Genomic DNA, 22,377 nt, shown 5'->3' with positions numbered 1-22,377 from the left:
CCTTCCCCTCCCACTGCTCCTCTTACGGGGGTTACCTGTTGAGTCTGAACCCAGAGTAGCTTCCTAAGACAACATATAAGAACACTCCAATGATATTACTTCTTGGTATACAGATAATTCTGTATCGATTTAGGTGACAGCCTTCTGGAACATAATCTCCTTTTCACCGTAAGTGAAGGTTCTTTTCAATTTGGGGTGGGGTTGTGGGCATTGCCTAAAAAGTATTGTTAGTTCCTTTTTTCTTTCTGGAGTTCCTTAAGGGCGTGACTGGAATGTGAAGGAAAGACATGAGAGCATGAGGGTTTAATGATGCTGTTTCATGTTATTTGTTTATTTATTTTTTGGAAGAAGGCAAAGATTGTGGTTATATTAGAAAATCATCTTTTCATGAATAGTGCACGTGACTAACTCGCTGGAGGTGATATGTGATACTAACATGCTGAAGGTAACCTGTCCTTGTGATGAACGTATTCTGATCCTTAGTATGATAATCTCCAGGTTCATCCATGTTGCTGCAAATGGCATTTTATTCTTTTTTATGGCTGAGTACTAAGAATATGCATTTTAAATCAGAATGTTCTTTGGAGGAATCATTATTAGGAACTGATATTCAGTGCAAATATATTAATTGTTTAGCACATGTCGTAATCTGAGTTCAAATAAGAATTCTTCACTAAGGCATTGTATACTGAGGGTTTATTCCAGTTCAAATGCCAACTGTTACTATGGGCTACATCACCTGCTGAGAACTGATATGCTAGCGCAGATCATGAAATACAATTTAGTATAGACGGTAGGAGAAAATTTTCTTATTGACAGCACATTACCAGTTTTCAAATGTTGTTTAGTCACTAAGTCGTGTCTAACTCTTTCGTGACCCCCTGGACTGTAGCCCGCCAGGCTCCTCTGTCCAGGCAAGAATACTGGATTGGGTTGCCATTTCCTTCTCCAGGGTATCTTCCCAGACCAGATATCGAACCCGCATCTTCTGCACTGCAGGCGGATTCTTTACCACTGAGCCACCTGAGAAGCCCAGTGTGTTCTATCTCAAATCCTAGAGAGCTGGTGTTTGAAGACTAACCATTTTGTAATTGTTTTTGTGTGTGTGTGTGTAAATGCTGAAGTTAAATAAGGAGCCTTTTCCTTAGAGGTTGTGGACTCTGCAGTTATACGATGGGACAATGTCTTTGCAGAGTAAAATAGAACTCCTCACGAGGACAAAGGAGCGCCAGTGTTTATGGGGTGAAGAGCTGTTGTTACTGCTGTTCCAAGTGTTCTAAGAATTCTGTCTCCCAGCCAGAGTCAAAGAGGGATTTTGTGGACGGTGCTGCCATGACTTAGCTTTTAAATAATGAGGCTGAAAGTCACTTCCTTATATTGCCAGTTGTGCACTCTGTGTGTCAAAGAAAGTGACAAAATTATAAATCTCTTCTCACTGAAAGGAAAAATTGGCATGAAGATTTATTATATGTGGTAGACTATTTTTGATCATCTTGGCTGTGAAATATTAAACATTCCACTGGGCTAAATGAAAAAGAGAGAGTTCTCTGGAAAGAACATGAACTTTAAATTCTGAAGACTCAGGCTGAAGTTCTGCTCTTCCTTCTAATTGGATGTATCCAGCCGCACCTGAAAATCTTGCTTCTGGATTCCTGCAAAACCGCCCACTCCTCTCCTGCCTTCCATTCCCATCCCTCTCAAACCATTGTCTGTTCTTAAGGAGAAGCAATCCTTCTAGAATCAGGTCACCTCTGAGATTTAAGTTGTTCATTGTCTCCCTCTGCATCTGAGATAAAGACCACAGCCCTGGATGTGGTATATAGGACTTCAGTGGTCTGCCTCCTGCTTTCCCTCTCCAGAACTAGATCTCCTGGCCTTCCTCCTTCTGGATACCTTCCAGTCCCCTGAATTTTGTCAGAAGGACTCCTGCTGTTCATTAAATCCCAGCTCGGATGTTCTGGCCCCAATGACTGCTTCCATATCTCACAGCATTTGCTGACACTGTGCAGCCAGCATCAGGTACCCTGGTGGCTAATTCCAAGCATTCTGGTTCCAGCAATGAGCCAACTCCTTGACTTGGAGTAAATTCTCAAAGAAGAGTCCCTGAATGAATAAATGAATATATATCATGGAAGGGCTTCCAGGTAGCACTAGTGGTAAAGATTACCCGCCTGGCAGGGCAGAAGACTCGGGTTCGATCCCTGGGTTGGGAAGATCCCCTGGAGGAGGTCATGGCAACCTACTCCAGTATTCTTGCCTGGAGAATCCCAAAGACAGAGGAGCCTGGTGAGCTAGAGTCCATGGGGTTGCAAAGAGTCAGACACGACTAAAGCGGCTTAGCACGTGGCATAGTATGAAAGCAAATCATCTAATAAAATGTTACTTAAGTGTTGATTGTTAACACTTGAACCTTTGTTCTTCCTTCCAGAAATCACCTGCCAAGAAGCTAACCAATGCGTTAAGCAAGTCTCTGAGCTGTGCTTCCAGCCGTGAGCCCTTGCACCCCATGTTCCCTGACCAGCCTGAGAAACCACTCAACTTGGCCCACATCGTGTGAGTATCTGCCCTCCACACTGAGAGACAGCTCTTCGTTGACACGTGTGCAGATCCATACAAAGACAATTTCCTATCAGTTGTCAGGGACTGAGTTTTAGATTTTATTTTCTTAAAGAAGAATGAAAATCAGGTGATTATATATATATATATATATTCTTTTCCTTTCCATGAAGAGGTATACAACACTTCTGCCCGGAAGTACAAGAATGCAGCGCCATATAATTCACCTCGAAGTGGGAAATATTCAAAAATTTTATAGTTATAAAATACAGATGTTAGTGGAGTTTACACAATTGGACATTAATAATCAATGGAATTACCATGATCAGCCAATAGTAAAGCATCCTGTACCTTAACATCATGTGTGCTTTGAGTCCCTAATCCAGAAGCCCCCTGTCTCCTTTCTCTGCATCTTAAAGATGCCAGCAGAGATGGAAATTATTGCTGTTGTTATTGTTTTCTCCCAAGTTACATAACTTTAGAAGAATCATGGCCTGTGTAAGGGAGGGTTGAAGTGGAGGGATTGCTGGGGAAATTCAACAGACGATCCAAAAACGGACTTAAAAAAATTTCTCCAAAGTGTATGTGAGTTTGAGTAGCAGAGGGAGTAGGGTCAGGGAATGGTGCTACCACCCACCTCTTCCATCTCCCAAAAGCTCAGAAAACAGGAGGTTCAGGCAGAAGAAAGTATTTCTTCCTCGGTGATGCCTTGGGCTCAGAAGAAGAAAGAAGTTCATTAGCTATTTTGGGGCTACAGTTAGGAATTGTGTAGTCACAGGGGCCTCAGGGAGCCTCTAGAACAGGCAGTTCCTCTCCTGAACTGAATTTTGTGTTGTGCAGTTCAGCACAACCTTTTGTACTGCAGGGCCCATGTTTGCCTGTTGACATCAAGAGGTGGGCTGACGAGACCTCTGAATGTTAGGAATCCACCAAGACAAGGTTATGCCTCAGGTGACTGAGAGCATGGCCCCTTAGAGGCATTGCGGTGGACCGCAGAGCCTTAGGAAGGCAGTGACTCTTTCCCTGATGGACCTAAACAGATCCTAACAAACAACTGTGCTGAGCATGTCTGAGAGATTTGTATAAATCCCATGGGCTTTGTTTGGTTTACTTCTGTGTGCACTCTGAGGATTCGTTGTCCACAGCAATCCGCACAGTCTGGAAGCATCCAAAAACTAATGTAAACTGGTTCTGTAGAATGTGGTTGACTTATTTTTGGAAATTTTCCTCCTAAAAATAAGCCTTAAAGTAAACCAGGGGTAGAAAGAGCGGGGAAGTATCCCAAAGGACCAACCACTTGCAGAAAGTGATCTCATGCAAGCTGTTCTAAAGTCTTGACTTACTTCCCCATAGCCGGGGACAGTCACTTAGCTGTCCATGAATGAACAAAAACTGAGAGTAAGTTTGGGCTGTCTGGCTGAGCCACAGAGTCACTTGCTATCAGGCCTCCTTGGGGTTACCCTTCAAGAGAGCAGCATTCAATCCGAGCTGATGGCTGTGGGATAGATACTTAGAGGGTGGACAGGGTGGACGGCCTGGCTGCAAGAGCTTTGCAGCAGATGGAATGAGGATGGGGCCTCCCACCTGGAGACAGAATTAAGAAACGAGGCCACGTGTGTGAGTAAGGCCAGCCTCACGTCAGTCACACTGGGCTCTGTGCCCAGTCAGCGCTCAAGATTGGGAGTGTGTGTGGGTGTATGTGGGTGTGAGTTAGTTGACCAATGAGTAAAAATGTTTTATTTATATTGGCAATATGATCTGATATGTTATTTACTGAACTGAGGGCATCAGCTACACAATTTGGATTCCATGGAGAGTTTCAGGATTCCCCTAAAATTCTACATGAAATGTGCCTTCTTCTGCTAAAAGTCCCATACATTTAACCAGATGATTAAAACAGTCCTTGAATCCAAACACTGATCTGTATTCATTGATGTTTCCATGGTGAATGTCAGTTTTAAAGGACAAATTGAGATGCCTTCTTATACAGTAGTTAGTGCATCAGTTTCATAAAAGACAAATTGTATGAAATATTTAATTGTTGAAATAACACACAAGAAATTCCAGATGTACAATATCCAATTGATATTAGAACAGATTTGTTCCTATTATTTTAGCTTTAGACATTTTTATAATTATTATTCCCCAGATGTTATTTCCCTGAATAGATATTCATGTTCTTTTTTATATGGATGGGGATATCTAAGACTTCTAATCTGAAAATATACTGTTCATTTAGCTATTCTAAATCATCATAGGCATGTAAAAGCCACTTAAGTGGTGATATTTTGGTGTTTTGGCATTTGTTCTTAGCTATTGTATTGCTTGTAAATGTTATCATGATTAACTGTCTCTATTCTATTCAATTCTTTTGCTGCCAAAAGAGATACTTGGTAAGTAGTTCAATAATCTTCAGTGCACTTATAAGGACCTATAAAATTATAAGTGGTTATGAGACACAAAACAAGTGAGAGACAAGAGGCTAGTTTAAAACTAATTCTGCCTTAAAGCTGAGCACTTTCATTTTATGAAAAGAATGCCATTTATATAAAATGTCCTTTGCAAACATCTTGTCCAGAAAGAAAACTTTGCACTAGGCCTCTGTGACTTTTTCTGGAGCTATTTCTTTTTCAAAAGACTAAACATATTTAAAATTCTTAACTGTGACCCATTTGTTAGATAGAGTAACTTGCCATGTGATTGTAGAGGAAATACGTCCCTTTGAAAACTGCTATTTGGTGCCAAGGTTAGCCCAAGTCCCAGGTTCAACATTTTCATGATGAACCTTACACATAAGGCCATTTGCTTGTTGTTGTTCAGTTGCTAAGTCATGTCTGACTCTGCGACCCCATGGGCTGCAGCACACCAGGCTCCTCCGTCCTCCACTATCTCCCAGAGTTTACTCAAATTCTTGTCCATTGAGTCAGTGATGCTATCTAAGCATCTCATCCTCTGTTGTCCCATTCTCCTCCTGCCCTCAGTCTTTCCCAGCATCAGGGTCTTTTTAAATGAGTCAGCTCTTCCCAGCAGGTGGCCTGAGTATTGGAGTTTCAGCTTCAGTGTCTGTCCTTCCACTGAATATTCAGGGTTGATTTCATTTAGAACTGACTGTCTGATCCCCTTGCAGTCCAAGAGACTCCCAAGAGTCTTCTCCAACACCACAATTCAGAAGTGTCACTTCTTCAACTCTAGGCCCTCTTTGTGGTCCGACTCTCACATCCAGAAATGACTATTGGAAAAACCATAGCTTTGACTATATAGACCTCTGTCAGCAAAGTGATGTTTCTGCTTTTTAATTTGCTCTCTAGGTTTGTCATACACAGTGTATTAAAGAGCAAATACCAAGGAACTGCAAATTCAGCTTTGTGGTGACCAGGTTCAATAGAGTAAATGTACCTGGCTACTCAGAAAGCATTCCAGATCCTCTTGTTTTCTCATTTCCTAGAGAGAGAGCAAGATGGAGACATTTATAAAGAGGCAAAAGAAAACCAGAAATGTCAAGCTGATTTTTTTCCACTTTTTTCAAAGTTAAAATGAAAATATTTCATTCTGCTTAGTGTTTTAAAATCTGATATAACCTAACCTTTCAAAATTCACAGAGCACGTTTGTTTGAAATTAACACCCTTCTTATAAAGTGAAAGTGTACTGCTCAAAGCAGAATTAGCTTTAAACTAGTCTCAGGTATTAGGCATATCCTAGATAAGTAGTATAAAACAATGTTTTCAGAATTTTGGCTAATATGTCTGAGTAGATTCAATAATAATCCTGCTATTTTGACCTCACCAAACATAGAATGTGTCTTTAAAAAAATTCAAGAACACAGTTTAGCACCAGGTACTGGGAACCTAAAGTTTCAATGAATTTTTGCATTTTGTGCTGACATTTTAAAACCTGCCATGTGTCATGTCCATTCTCATAAATACATTGGGACAAACATGTCTACTTTTTCCCTAGAAATCTCTTCGTTTTAGAATCCAAACTAATTCCTGTTTCCTAAGATAAAAATTAAACCTTCACAAATTTGACTCTTGATCGAGTCAACACAAATCGATTCTATAGGCTACTGTATTCATGTTTCATCTTTTAAAAAGATTCTGTACTGTCAAACTCACATGTAGCATTATAGTGAAACCAAAATTTCCTGACTCAGAACACCACCCTGCCCTGTCACCCAGCTTCTGACCTCTGAATCCCTTCTCATCGTACCATGGAACACCTAAATCTAAAATGAGACTAAAAACTGCTTGGAGATGAGGCAGCGATCTTAGCTCTATCATTTCACCTGAACTAAGACCTCACTGATAGGGAAAGAATAACAAGGTGAGGTGCAAATTAAGATGGGATGACAGATGTGATGCAGTTGATGTTTAGGCTTGTGGGCAATTCTGAGGAATATTGAACCCTATTTTCTTCCTCTAATAATATAGAAAAAAAGTGTCTATGGGCTGCCTTGCACTATATGTCCAGATAACAGAAAGTCAGTAAATCCCTATGGTGCTTAGTTGCATCTTCCCTTAGAACAAAGGTCAAAGAAGGCGCAATAGGATTTTGCAGCTGGGACCTTACAGACAGGGAGTATCAGGAGAGGGCCATCTTCATGTGGAACACAGGATGAAGAGTCTGTACAATCCTCCTCTTTCCAAGAGATTTGGAGTCTGATTATCCTCAAATTTTCTGGGCTTCTCTTTTTAGAAGGCAGTGCGTGCATGCTCAGTCACTACTCAGTCATGTGCGACTCTTTGAGACCCTGTGGACTGCAGCCCACCAGGCTGCTCTGTCCATGGGATTTTCCAGGCAAAAAAACTGGAGTGGGTTGCCATTTCTTTCCAAGGGATCTCTGACCCAGGGATTGGACCTGCATCTCCTGCTTTGGTGAAAGCTTCCCTGGTGGCTCAGATGGTAAAGAATCTGCCTGCAAAGTAGGAGAACTGGATTTGATCCCTGGGTTGGGAAGATTCCCCTGGAGAAGGGAATGGCAACCCATTCCAGTTTTCTGACCTGGAGAATCCCATGGACAGAGGAGCCTGGCAGGGCTACAGTCCATGGGGTCACAAAGAGTCAGACATAACTGAGCAACTAAGCACACTCCTGAGTTAGCAGGCACATTCTTTATCACTGAACCACCTGGGAAACCCATTTAGAAGGCAGTTGGCTGCCTCAAAATCCTCACTCCATCCAAGAATATGACTCTACAACAAGGCTCAAAACTCAAGAATAAACATTCCTGTGGCATCCAGAGATCTTCCCCGCTCAATGTTTAACAGACATTCTGTCTTCTCAAGGAAATTTAAGTTCCCAAAACACTTCAAGAATTGAATTGGAAAATGTAAAAATTCATGTTGATCCTGGGTAAGATAGGAACTGGGCTTCCCAGGTGGCTCAAGTAGTAAAGAACCTGCCTGCCAAGCCAGGAGACATGAGAGACGAAGGTTCAATCCCTGGATCAGGAAGATCCCCTGGAGGAGAGCGTGGCAACCCACTCCAGTGTTCTTGCTGGAAAATCCTGTAGACAGTCCATGGAGTCGCAAAGAGCCAGACATGACTGAAGTGACTTAGCATGCATACACACAAGATAAGAACTCTGATTTCCCAGCTTCTTTCCTTGAGGGATTGGATAGTTTTAACTTGTGACTTTTACTTGTTTTAACTTTCCATCCACATTGTGCTTTTTTTAGGCCACCCAGACCTGTAACCAGCATGAATGACACCCTGTTCTCCCACTCTGTCCCCTCCTCAGGAAGTCCTTTTATTACCAGGAGGTAAGTTCCAGTCCTATTATAAAACAGACTGTCTCTTTGATAATGAGCCTTGATTCTGTGGCGAGAAAAATATTCTCATGTAAGCCAAGAGCAGAAGATTATTATTAGCAACTCGTTTGTAAATATCTGTCACAAGGCATCAATTTCATTCATTTGGATGCTTTTGTAGAGGGCAGGGATGGCTTTGGGGATGAAAGTCACCCCTGGAAACTTCACTTACAATCCATCCATAGTAAGAATGCACGGTATGTTTAAGTTTTACTTCTAACACACATGCATTATATCTCATTGAAAAAGTCACTTTTATAGCACCTGGAATGGCCCCATTTAACCTGAGGAATTGGCATCTCAAGATGCAATAAGGAATTATGATGGACATTCTGAAGCATCTCATAACATAAAATTCCAGGTATATAAGAATCTTCTTAGTAAATTCTAGAGTTCCTGAGGCTGGAGGCTCAAATCCAAATTTGGACATACAGTTTCTACATAAGTAATTCATGGATAAGAATAAGAACTTTTAAAAAAGAGAGAGAGAGAGTGGATACAGGTCTCATTTTTGCACAAAGGCCCATTGCCATGTAAGCAAACAGGTGAAGCAGATACTTCTCCTGAAACCAGCACAGTGACTAGGCAGAGGTCAAGACGCACTTCAAGTCATTTGATCAAATATCACAAATAAAGCACCAGGGAATTGTTTTAGAAATACAGGGAGAAGGCTCACAGGAAAGCAGGAACAAAGGTGAGGGAAATTGGGATGGGCAAATGAATGAAAGATTTAAAATGCCTTTGAGTAGGAAAAAATAAATAAAATAGCCTCATGTGTTTCAAAAACAGTCATAATCAATGCTTTCCTCGAAGAGTTGCTAAGGCATCAGTTTCCCTGTAATATCCTGGGATGTTCTAGTGAAGATGTGCAGATAGTGAGACTTAGAACACTGCTGATTTTTCCCTTGAGTCCCTGGATTTGCCCGTCATCAGGAACCTGAGATGAAGACATTCCCCATAATTGTAATTAGTGGAATAAACAGAATGTGGTCATTCATGATGTTTCCTTCCTATAAATCCAGCAAGTCTGTAACAAATAGAAATGGGGAGGCAATTGAACGACAGAACATCCACAGTGAAATCCTATGGTTGAAGCCCTCAGTATGTTCCTTTAGCATTCCTTTTCAGAACCACCAGCAAATTCAACCATCCTTTCTAAAAAAACAAAATTACAAACTGTAAAATCTGTTAGAAACACAGGCCTGTGCCTCTATGTCAGGAAAGAGATTCTTGTATTAGGAAGCTCTGCATTCTGTGAATGTCCAGCAGAGATAGACCCCATCCTTACTGAAGGTCATTTTATATCATTTCAGCTCGGACGGTGCTTATGGTGGATACGTCTAGATGGATAACATGGCTTCTTCTACTCTAAACTATTCCTATAATACTTTGAGCTGTTCTGCTTCCTCCAGGGTGCATGGTATCCCTTGCACCCAAATGATCCCAAAATAGGATCATTTCCCTTTTTTCCCATTTTCAGTCCTTCTAGAATGTTCCCTCTGAACCACAAGCACGTTGTTCACAATTTGCAGTTCTTGCTCTCCTCACAGAGGTTGGCCTCTGGTTTCTGTTTTAAGGGTGCTGTTCAATAAAGCTGTGTACACTGAACATCTTTCCTCTCTGAGTGGGCCTTGCTCTGTCCATGGGAGGTTTTAACGAGGTCTCGTTGTTTGCATCCCTCAGGTTACCTGAGGGGATAAGTGCATCCAGCCCTGTGGCTGAGGAGCATTCACTCATAAAGCTGTATGTAAATCAGCTTGACCACGGCACACGGTCAGTATCCCAGCCCTGAATCACTAATCGTAGAAGTAGTTCCATAGCTAGACTGCTGGTCCTACGTCATCACTAAAATCCCCTTGTAGTTTGGGGATTTGATGGAAAAACAGGTCTTCTGGGGGTTCATGAAATTCCATTGAGAATTTCCAACTTGAGCTGCACTACTTGGCTCTCTTCTCTCTTTTCCACTTCTCCACTTCTTTTACTGATTTTATGTCTTCATACCGGTATGTATGAGATGTGTATGTGTGAAGAGTACCACATTGGATCTCCTTCTTTGGATGATTCTCTGCTTTGGTACAGTTTGTAAAACCCCAGATGGTGATTCCTTAGACTCTTGTATTAAAGAGGCTTGTGGAATGCTTCCAGCCCTAACTGGATGAGACCAAGACAACATCACATGGCTAGACCATATTGTAGTAAAAGACTTCAGGATATATATCCTTCTGTCCCACTGGGCTTGGACCAATTTTCCCCCAGGTAAGCAGTCTGATTCCTACTGAAGCAGCAATTAAAAAAAAAAAGAAAACAATTTCAGACTGTGAGTGCTTAATTTTTATTATTTGATAATGCTGGTGGTGATCGACTGTTGATTTCTTAGCCGTAACCATACACTAAGGTTCATGGAAACCATCATGCCAACTGTGGACATCAGTTAAAGGCACTGATCTCCCAACAACTGGAACTGAACCAAAGAAATACGACCTAGAGCTCAGCCCTCACTCCTACCCCATTGTAACTGCCCCTTTGAAAATCTGATAAAACCTAAACAAGCCGAGAGTGGTGCTGGTCAGTGTTAAGGCCACATTAAAACAGTAAAGCAGTTTGCCATGAGATGTTTTATTTAGTCTGAGTTTTTGGTCTTTGGTGTGATGACAGATCGTACAAAGATAAAGCAGAATGAGGATGAACTGAAATCACTACTCCAGAATCCTTGCCACAAACTCTTGGCATTCCTCACCTAGAATCCTTTACAAGTGTACACTTTGATCTTCAAAAGGTGCGAGGGTCTATCTTTGAAGTCTTTTGACATCCTAGTAACCTAACTCACACATATTTATGAGGGTGTAACTCTGGCTACTACCACCATCTGCCCCATCCCCTCTTCTGATATCTATTTCTAGCTACATACTTGATTAACTTTTCCCTTAAAAGAAAAGAGGGAATTCTCAAAGATACTCTCCCTTAACCCTTTGAAGTCTGTATGTGTGTGTGTATAAGAACTCAGTGATGTTTAGCTGTTAGATACAGTGTGGATCAAATAATGCAATTCATGAACTAATTCACTTCATTCATTTTCTTGGTCATAACTATATCCCTAAACCTAGATTATTTTTTTATAAGTGCATTAATTTATAAGAAAGGGAAGCGTATTATCACCACTAGGTAAAAAGATCCAATATATGATGTATGATATATGATAGGGCAGCCACATTAAACTTATGAAAGATAGCTTGCCATTATGGCAAATATTATTGCAAGAGCTGACCAGAGATTTGGGCCCAAAAGGCCCTTTTTCCCACCTCACTGCCCACAGCCTTGTGCCTCTCTGAGTATCTGCTCTGTCTCTTTCGGCATCATGCCCCCTTTGTAAAATCTTAATTATCTGCCCAAATCCTTCCCTCATTTATGGAGAGAGCTAACCAGTCCTTTCTTGTGTAAAATGTTTCACTAATTATGGCTATTATGGCCATTTCTTCATACAATAAGGGCATTCTAAAAGTTTGAATGGTTAGATTCTTTTACTTTCAATTTTAGAAACATCTCTTCAATATTTTTGCACATGCAACCTCTAAACTCTTAACTGCTCACAAAAAGAATCAGTTTGGCTATTATGTATACCATCTAGCCAGATCTGATCACTGTCCCAAATGTTAGAGCCTGGCTTATGATTCATAGTGTTGAACACAATCTAACATACTCTTTTCTGGTTTATCATCATGTTATTTGGTTAATTACTAATACTGTCTCAGGTCCAGGGGTACATATGGGGAAGATAGGCTGCCTAACCACGCATTTCCCAAATCCTGATTCTTTTCAATGAAATAGCATTTGCGAGTTATTTTTGTTGGTTGACTGGTTGGTCAGTTGGTTGATTTGCTTGGATTTTCAACCACAGAAAGGCTAGTTCTCTGTGTCCCGTTTCATTTTTTCAAATGAAACTTTGCCTTCCCAAAGAGTCTTGACCTAACAATCCAGATTTTTAATCTGATGTATAATATTCAGACTAAACTTGAAGCATTTGTGCTTTGGTAATCAAAAGCGAATAGAAACAAAACTGAGGTACTGAATTCAGCCTTTGCTTCTGAAAATCAGTTTTCTTCATAGTTAATATTTTCTGAGATTAAAGCCTTTTCCTTTTCAGTCAGGAAAGTAGATAAACTTATAAATCAGCATCATAAAAACAGATATACACTTAGAAATCAACCACCTGAAGATTTCTTCTTTCTTTTTATTCTTTAGGGTCATGTTGTATGAAATTTGAAATAAACACTCTCTGCAAATATTTATCCCATGTAGCTTTCTTTATTCCCAGAGTTCCACTGAGATGCTAGATTTTTTTCAAACTTGAATTAAACTGGTCTTTGAACTCAACTCTGTTCCCTATACTAAAATGTTAGTGTATAATTAAATATGCAGTCACCTCTTCTTCACTCTTACTAGGGTTGCTTAGCTGCTGTCTGTGTGTGCCCCATACCCAACAAACGTTTTAGGCTTCTCTTGGCAAAAATACAATTGATAACAGCTTGATATTATCTGGGGAACACAGTAAATGTAGTGAATCACATATGACCTAGAATTCTTATTATTTCTTCCATGGTACCTGCTTAAAATGGTCTGACTTTCATGCCAGCCTAAATTGATGACAACTCATTTTCCCACTGAGACGCTGAGCTATTTTTATGCATGTTTGCTGATTTGCATGTGGAAGATATTTTACATTTCACATCAAAGATATTGAAGGCTAGAAACGAAAGGAAACAAGAGTTGTAAACAAATTATCTCTTGAAAAACCTGACTTGTGGACTCTTTTTTATTGTATTTAAATTAGTTTGATGACCTTGGCATAGTCTGTGTTAATTACAGTGATAAGCAAAATATTATTCCCAACTGACAGATAAGGAGGAAGCCACGTTTACAAGTCATTCTTCATAACCCCAAACACTAAAAAAATTATCAATTATTTAAGAATCAATAAAAAAGGAAATATCTGTTCTTAACTTACCATGGTTCAAATATCATTTTCCATTTAACCATTGTAATGATAATTATACATAATTTGTTTACATTATATTATTGCTCTAGGCAAGACTTTTATTTAAATCTTGTTACTTTCATGTTAAATAAAAGAGAAATATCTGGCTACAGCTACTGTAATAGCACAGCATAAGCAGAAGTGGTTTTTAAAACTATATGGCAGGTCTAAGCAAAAACCCAAGGAGCATTTGTTTGTGGTTTTGTTACCTAGCTTGTGTGCATGCATGCTAAGTCACTTCAGTCGTGTCTGACTCTATGCAAACCCTATAGACCATAGCCCCCCAGGCTCCTCTGTCCTTGGGATTCTCCAGGCAAGAATCCTGGAGCGGGTTGCCATGCTCTCCTCTGGGGGATCTTCCCAACCCAGGGAGCGAACCAAGGTCTCTTAAGACTCCTGCATTGACAGGCAAGTTCTTTACCCCTAATGCCACTAGAATACCCAAAATGTTTGCATTTAAGAAAAAATCCTGACATCAGTTGTCATCCTCTGAAACTAAAGGGTGGATTTAAATAAATAAATATAAAATATTTTGAAATCGTCTATCCTTCCAGAACCCATTGTGTCAGAGTGTGTGTGTGTGTAAAAATTTTTGGAAGAAGACAATTTATCTTTTTATATGTTCTTTCCCTATATTCCCTATACAGAGTATAAAAAGGAATTGGTGAAAAAATAAGAGAATTTTTTAGAAAAGAATAATCTAAAGGATTATTTCCAGCCTCTTTTCTTTCAGCAGAACACATGAAATTCAAATTTCACCTGGTCATACCTCCTGGCTATGATTGTCCCCACACCTAGTAATGAAAAAATGTGTGCAGAAGGAAGTCTTTATACAGTGGCAGGGCCTGGTGAAAAGAAAATAAGGATAATAAGAGAAAGAGGCATGTGTACACACAATCTTAGGATGGTAGCTTTGCTTCTCCTTGGGATTCAGATTAGATAAGATTCATCACCCACAGTTGAAAGGAGCCCCGGGTAGTTTCCAGTTTCAGAGCTAAAAAGGAGGAAGGCATTTAAATTTAAAGACGAGCCATGCAGAAGATGGAGAAGCTCCAAGAGCTAGCAGTACAGAAGAGCCATTGGAACGTTTGGCATCCCAGAAGCAGTCACTTCTTTAAAAAAAAAATTTTTTTTATTGGAGGATAACTGCTTTTGCTGTATAGCAATGTGAGATCAGCCATAAGTATACAGACAATAGCCAGAGAATGGAAGCAACCTAGATGTCCATCAGCAGATGAATGAATAAAGAAGTTGTGGTATATATATACAATGGAAGACTCGTTGGAAAAGACCCTGATGTTGAGAAAGATTGAGGGCAGGAGGAGAAGGGAGCAACAGAGGATGAGATGGTTGGATGGTATCACCAACTCAATGGACATGAGTTTGAGCAAGCTATGGGAGATGGTGAAGGACAGGAAAGCCTGGCATGCTGCAGTCCATGGGGTCACAAAGAGTTGGACACAACTGAGAGCCTGAACAACACATATACAATGGAATATTACTCATCCATAAAAAGGAACAAATTGAGTCAGTCGAAATGAAGTGGATGAACCTAGAGTCTGTGAAGTAAGAGTGAAGTTAAGTCAGAAAGAGAAAAGCAAATATCATATATTAACACATATATATGGAATCACTTCTTGATAAGGCTCTAGGTTCCAGTGTTATCAGATCCCAGAGGCCACAGTGAATTGGAAGTATCACCAATCTTCTCCAAGCAAACTGCCAGAGCTACAAAATGAAAGTTTAAACATCAAAATTACTCTATGAAATATCGTGAGGGTACATTGCTTTAAAGAGATCATCAAAAACTACTTGATGTCACTACCTTGACAACAATTCAGGAGAAAATTTGTGTCACTTTGCCTCCTTCATTCAAGCTCCTTGTGAGCTGCAGAAGCTATTCTGGTAAAGATACTTCAGATGAAAATTCTTTATAGACCCAAGTTTTAAGTGAAACCTGCCTCTTTGTCTGCTTTCTCAGTTCCTGATCCATTTCATTTGAGTGCCTTTTTTCCCCTGTTTGCATCATTCACTTGGCTTCCTCTATATTATTTTTTAAATTTATTTAATTTTCTCTTTTGGTCATGCCACACGGCATGTGGGAATCTTAGTTCCCTGACCAGACATCAAACTCACACCCCCTGCACTGGTAGCAGAGTCTTAACCACTGGACCACCAGGGGAGTCCCTTGGCTTCCTCTATCCATGGTCATAGTTTTGGCCTCCCAGGAATAAGTGATGAGGAGAAGAATTCGAGGTACTAGGTAGTATAGAAACCATGTGGACAGTGAGAACCAAAAGTCAGAAATGCTCTTGGCACTAGATGCTAAGAACTGTAGCAAAATAAGATGAACAGTTTATTTCCACAAACTCATAAATGTAGAGAATGTCATCCCTATATATACCAAGAACTACTTTCCCTAGGGATTCAAGTGGGAAAGGAAAGGAACATGAAAGGAATTCAATGATGCCTTTGAACCAGCACTGGCAAGGGCCAAGGCAAAGAAAATGGCGACAAAAAGACAAGAGATGTGTACGTACATCTGCCAGTCCCTTTGAGGAAGGAAGGGCTGGGAAAGAGCAAGGCGGACAGGCAAGTGGAGGCGAGGAAGGAGAGAAGGGCCCAAAGCATTGGAGAGACAGAAAGAGTGAGCCATCAAAGGAGAATCTGGGCAACTGCTTGCTTTCTGCTGCCAACCCTGCACCATCGTGATGTCAACAGGTCTCCTCCAGTGCCCAGGCTTGCCAGTGAGTAAGTGGTAGGACACACCCAGCTTTGTTAACACATCACCTTTCTCCCCTAAGGCATCACCAGAGTAATTTGTAACAAACACATCCTCCTGGTTGATCCTCCCATGTTTCTTTTTCTTTCCTTCTTGCACACTCATCATCAGAGGTTGTGACTGTGTAATTATTAGGCCTTTGATTTAAGGAAATAGCACAATTTCTGGGACTGAAGGTTCAAAGTAGCATATGTAACAAAACAGAGAAATAGTTTCAATTGGAGGGAAGAATTTTGACTATTTCATAGTGTTTTGAGTGGTTTTACAGGGATCTGTCCATGGGGTTTTCCAAGTAAGAGTACTGGAGTGGGGTGCTTTCTCCAAATAGGTAGATCTATTTTGTGTTATTTTAAAAAAAAATGTTGAGGGAGATGACTGGGCAGTGGTAGGATTGTAGTTACTGGATAATGAGCGTAGAGGGCTTTGCTGTCTTGGCGGGATGGTGGGAAAACAACTCCAATGGCTTAAAGTGGTTGTTTGGCCCTGACAGCATGTTTCATAGTCTCAGAAGCTGAAAATCAATATGCTGTTACAAAAGCTTAGCTTCATCAGAAAAGTTAATTCTCCTAGAGCATTAATTTCATTTTTAAAGTCAGTTTTGTTTGTGTGCAGTTGTACTTTTTGAGTAATAGGTACAGTCCTGAAAAGCTGAATGAAGTCATATTTAACAAACCCATGACTACCTGCTCTATAGTAGATATTTTTTATACATAAAATTTGTTTTTAAATTTACCATAAGCCATACTATTTAAGGCATCTTTGTAGTATATATTATTGTAAATTACAAGAATTTCAGTTATAATATGCATAATTTTAATGTGATATTCATTTATAAATTGCTATATTTTGTGCTCTGTAGTCTGAAAAAGTGGTACTTTGTAGTAAAACCTTAAAACTTTTAGTTAAAGTTTTTGAGATTTTTAGTTGCTTTATTTAGCCATTCTTACATTTATGGGCTTCCCTGGTATCTCAGATAATAAAGAATCTACCTGCAATGCAGGAGATCAAACCTGGGTTTGATCCCTGGGTTGGGAAGATCCCCTGGAGAAGGGAATGGCTACCCACTCCAGTATTCTTGCCTGGAAAATTCCTTGGACAGAGGAGCCTGGTGGGCTACAGTCCATGGGGTTGCAAAGAATCAGACACGATTGAGCAGCTATCACTTTCACTTTGACAGTTTCATATTACATTAAGAAAGTTTGGAAAAGTTGGGGAAGTTTGTGGTGAAAAATCCAATAATTTCTATCCAAGTAATTAAACACTTGGTATTCAAACAGTCACACAGTTAATTTTTTTATTCTCCATGAAAGGAGAAAGGGATAGTTTTAAGTACATCAGTGTTGCAGGGCAAATTCTTAGCCTACAAAAGAACAAACTCTCTTTAAGCATATTACAAGCACAATTATAATACTAAGAATCAATATATTTCTCGATGAAGCATGCATATTCATTATAGTAAATCTTGGGTGACTTTGGCTTGGCCACACGTTATTAGTTATTATTTATATTTCTATGTATTCTTTAATAAAACTACATTAAGCTGTCATAAAATTACCAATTAAATGAATGTTCTTCCTAGTAAATATAAAATAATAAGAATTTGCTCTTGGTGGGCCTCTCTTCACCAGTTATAGACACAAAGTGTATGAATATATACATTTATAAGGCTCAAAGGTTTATTTCTCTGGAAGTTTTCCTTGCAGCTTCACAGCCAAGGTCAGGTGATTTGTGCCTGAAGTAGGAAAACACTTTTAATATGACACCAATCTCTAACTAGGTAATTTTCAATTCTCTGTTCAATACAGACAATCAGAGAATAGAGAGCAGGCTGCAGAAGTCAGCTTCTTGTGTGGGGTCTGAAGGCTGGCAGGACTTAGTGAACTACTCCACTGAACACAAGATAGTCTGTGAGGAATGCTGAATGAATGAATTGTCATTGTGTCTAGGCATATGCAATCTATTTGTTAGGCAAATAGCAGAGGTCAAATCTGAGATCATAGTGGGGCTTGTGTAATTGTAATTACAGTTCTCAGGCCAGGTTGCTACTTCTAGCCCAACTCTGAGGAAATCTAAAAACATCTTGAACTTTTCAAAGTAATCAAAGAGCTGTCCAAGTGGAGCTTGGATGTAGTCTTGGGAGTTTCTGTTGCCAGTTTCTGTTCTCGAATGCATTGCCGTGTTTACGCTCTTCTTGGCTTTCCCATCTTATTAACCAGCTCTCCTCCCAAGGACAGTGAAGTCGAGCAGAGCAAACTGCTGGCTAGGGCTGCTCCAGCTTTGCTGAAGGGCAAAGGGTAAGTTAAAGCCAGAGTGTGCTGGAACCCTGAATTAACTGAACTAAAAATGCAGATTTCTTGTGTCAAAGATGCTTTGTGTTTGAAAGACCATCTTTGATTTAGCCAAAGCAGCTTCATCATAACCCCATTAACAGCATCAAGTAGTTATTTTGAGTAGACACATCTGTGTTGTTACTTACTTTCCCTGATTTCCCTGTTAAAATGACTAAGCTTCAGATTTGATCTTCCAAAATATAATCTTTGCTTACAACCTATTTCAGTGTATTTACTGTACAGATGAATTACTTGGACTTAGTGGTTTGAAGAGTGCAGATCTGCATTCTTAAAAGTGACCACCTAAGTGGAAGTCTTTTTTTAAGTGAGTGAAATGGCACTGTGAATGTCATTGCTTGGATTTTGCTTGTGTTTTTTCATAGAACATCGCTTAGTTTTCCTTTACCTGCTTGGTCTTCTAAATGCCCTTACTACCACAGACTCACTCCTGCCTGCCCCACTTATTTCTGTCTACCTCTCCTAACAACATCCTTTCTTTCCTCCTGCCCTGTTTCAGGATAAAGTACAGCCTGAATGTGGCAGACAGGCTAGCTGATGAACATGTTCTCATCGGGTTGTATGTCAACATGCTCCGGAACAACCCATCATGGTTAGTGCAGGTTTGGCTGCTTGACTGTCCTGAGAGAGGGGAACAGTCTGATCTCTTGACAAGCAGTCTCAGCAAGGGGCAAAGTCACTGGATGGCAGAGGTGTCACTCAAGTATTTTTTTAACCAATTCAATTAAAATATCTTGTGATATTACTTTGGACACTGCCCATTAATGTACCATAGAATTCACATTTTTGCTAATATCTTAGCTAAAGCACAAGTTGTGTAAATGGGTGCTGTGCTAAATATTAACATCTAGAGAAATCCAGGACTCTGGGTCCCTCTGGTCAATTCTGTGTTATATGTGCCATATCAAATTACTGCACGATGGTGATGCAAGAATTTGTCTTATTCCGAGGACTTGTGTGTTTCTGCCAATTTGGAGAACAATGCTCCATTCTCTTAAGATAGATGTGGAAAAGAAATAGGATGAGATCATACCATGGAAATCATTTCCTGAACAATGATAACATTGGGAGATATTGTCTTTCAACTCTTCTCTTACAAATGTTTCAGTGTACTCATCCTGATAGATGCAAAGCTTACTTTCAAATGTGTGAATTCAGATAAAGTATTAGAATAACGGCATTCCTAGAGTTTTCCCTTTCTATTTTAGGGAATGTGTGACATAGGAGATTCCTGCCATTGGTGCAAGTTAGTTAATAATAAATGTACATTTTCAGTTTGAATGGAAATAAATGGACACACTGTATAATTATCCTATGTTTCATCCTAGTTTAGACAACTGTTTTACAAACATGTTTTGCAAACCAGTTCCTTATAAGTATTTGATTTTATTTAATAACTCTAATATAATTTCTCTGAACTAAGAGCCTATGGATTTGTTTGCAGTCATAACTGTTTAGGGGTTAAATTTCCTCTAAAATTGATTCCCTTTCTTCTACTGTGTCACAGAAAACATCCTTGAAACATTTGGCATCACTCTCACCACTTGGTATTGTTAACCACTTCTTTGTTTCTAGAACTTTCCTCTCTTGACTGCTTCTGATGCCTTAGAAATATTTTTTGAAAGATTACCACATGAGTTTAAGTGATACATTGAACATTTATTTGTTTTAATAGTTATATATTTATCTTCAGATCAGATCAGTCGCTCAGTCGTGTCCGACTCTTTGCAACCCCATAAATCGCAGCACACCAGGCCTCCCTGTCCATCATCAACTCCTGGAGTTCACTCAGACTCACGTCCATTGAGTCAGTGATACCATCTAGCCATCTCATCCTCTGTCGTCCCCTTCTCCTCCTGCCTCCAATCCCTCCCAGAATCAGAGTCTTCTCCAATGAGTCAACCCTTCGCATGAGGTAGCCAAAGTACTGGAGTTTCAGCTTTAGCATCATTCCTTCCAAAGAAATCCCAGGGCTGATCTCCTTCAGAATGGACTGGTTGGATCTCCTTGCAGTCCAAGGGACTCTCAAGAGTTTTCTCCAACACCACAGTGCAAAAGCATCAATTCTTCGGTGCTCAGCCTTCTTCACAGTCCAACTCTCACATCCATACATGACCACAGGAAAAACCATAGCCCTGACTAGATGAACCTTTGTTGGCTAAGTAATGTCTCTGCTCATGAACATGCTATCTAGGTTGGTCATAACTTTCCTTCCAAGGAGTAAGAGTCTTTTAATTTCATGGCTGCAGTCACCATCTGTAGTGATTTTGGAGCCCCCAAAAATAAAGTCTGACACTGTTTCCACTGTTTCCCCATCTATTTCCCATGAAGTGATGGGACCGGATGCCATGATCTTCGTCTTCTGAATGTTGAGCTTTAAGTCAACTTTTTCACTCTCCACTTTCACTTTCATCAAGAGGCTTTTGAGTTCCTCTTCACTTTCTGCCATAAGGGTGGTGTCATCTGCATATCTGAGGTTATTGATATTTCTCCCGGCAATCTTGATTCCAGCTTGTGTTTCTTCCAGTCCAGCATTTCTCATGATGTACTCTGCATATAAGTTAAATAAACAGGGTGACAATATACAGCCTTGACGAACTCCTTTTCCTATTTGGAACCAGTCTGTTGTCCCATGTCCAGTTCTAACTGTGGCTTCCTGACCTGCATACAAATTTCTCAAGAGGCAGATCAGGTGGTCTGGTATTCCCATCTCTTTCAGAATTTTCCACAGTTTATTGTCATCCACACAGTCAAAGGCTTTGGCATAGTCAATAAAGCAGAAATAGATGTTTTTCTGGAACTCTCTTGCTTTTTCCATGATCCAGCAGATGTTGGCAATTTGATGTCTTGTTCCTCTGCCTTTTCTAAAACCACCTTGAACATCAGGAACATATCTATCTTAATTTGTATTTAATATTCATATGTGTGTATATATATATATATATATAATCAGCATATTGGTTTAATTTTATACTATATCCTTCTGTTTTGGGAGATAAAGATGCACTCTTCAGCTAAACCCATCTCTTTATTCAAATTTTCCCAGTTTGTAAATCAAACAGTTACTTTTCTTTCTTACATCTATCTCTACCTCCCAAAACTACAGTGGAAAGAGTAATGGTTTTCATCTTACTCCCAATGAATTTGGACCACCCCCAGTGTTATACAGTAGCTGAAACAACAGAACTAAATGCTTAAATTACCTCCCCCCAAAAAATCTGTGTTGGGAATCTTCAAAGCAAGATATAGTAAAGAGCCAATCATGTCTGAAGGCAATGCCGAGATCTCACACATGTCCTCCCCCGAAATTCTAAATACATTCCAATTATTTCTACAGCTCTTCTTTGACCTTTTCTTAATTAAAGTTGTAACAGAGAAATCTCCGAAGAGGAGAGCACAGAGTTTGACACTCCCAGCCCTTTTCCCTCCTCCAGTGGTTAATCATATTGACTTGATGGCCACTTAAGACCATAAACCTGTCTCAGCAGAGACACCTTACATCGACTTGATGAAAGCTAGATGTGATTTGTATTTTGAAAACAAAGCAGAATTTAAGACTGATCAACGAAGCCAACTCCATTTTAATAACTCCTACTCTCCATAATTCTCATCCCTGTTTTCCATCCTTAAAAAATTCCAGCTTCTCTTTTCTCATTTTCCCCCTCCCTTTCCTTTATTGTAATTAATTGCTAATGATTCCCACACCTGCCAGGATTCTGTAAGTGATGAAGTGATCTCTCCTCTCCTTTATTATCATCATAGCTATGATGCTTTACTGTCATTCAACTATAGTGAGATCTAGAATGATGGTAACCACAAGAGTTACTTTTCTTTAAGTATATGAAGCATAT

The 22,377-nt window shown here is 39.9% G+C and overlaps 1 protein-coding gene across 24 annotated transcripts in view; it reads left to right on the top strand.

The window, feature by feature from the left end:
• Positions 1-22,377, top strand: part of DTNA (dystrobrevin alpha) — a 453,431-nt gene that overhangs the window by 368,276 nt on the left and 62,778 nt on the right. For 9 of the 24 annotated variants that reach the window (XM_061399629.1, XM_061399630.1, XM_061399624.1 and 6 more), the window contains 2 exons: positions 2,429-2,553; positions 8,233-8,316. In XM_061399629.1, the coding sequence (XP_061255613.1) occupies positions 2,429-2,553; positions 8,233-8,316 (209 nt within the window). Of the gene's footprint in view, positions 1-2,428; positions 2,554-8,232; positions 8,317-9,677; positions 9,977-10,047; positions 10,138-18,394; positions 18,473-19,025; positions 19,119-22,377 lie in introns of those variants that run through there. The other 15 variants (XM_061399615.1, XM_061399613.1, XM_061399618.1 and 12 more) reach the window with 6 other exon arrangements.

This window comes from Bos javanicus, chromosome 24, assembly GCF_032452875.1.
Source record: "Bos javanicus breed banteng chromosome 24, ARS-OSU_banteng_1.0, whole genome shotgun sequence".
NCBI lineage: Eukaryota > Metazoa > Chordata > Mammalia > Artiodactyla > Bovidae > Bos > Bos javanicus.
Note: the sequence above shows the minus strand (reverse complement) of the source record. Positions and strands in the feature narration are given on the sequence as shown.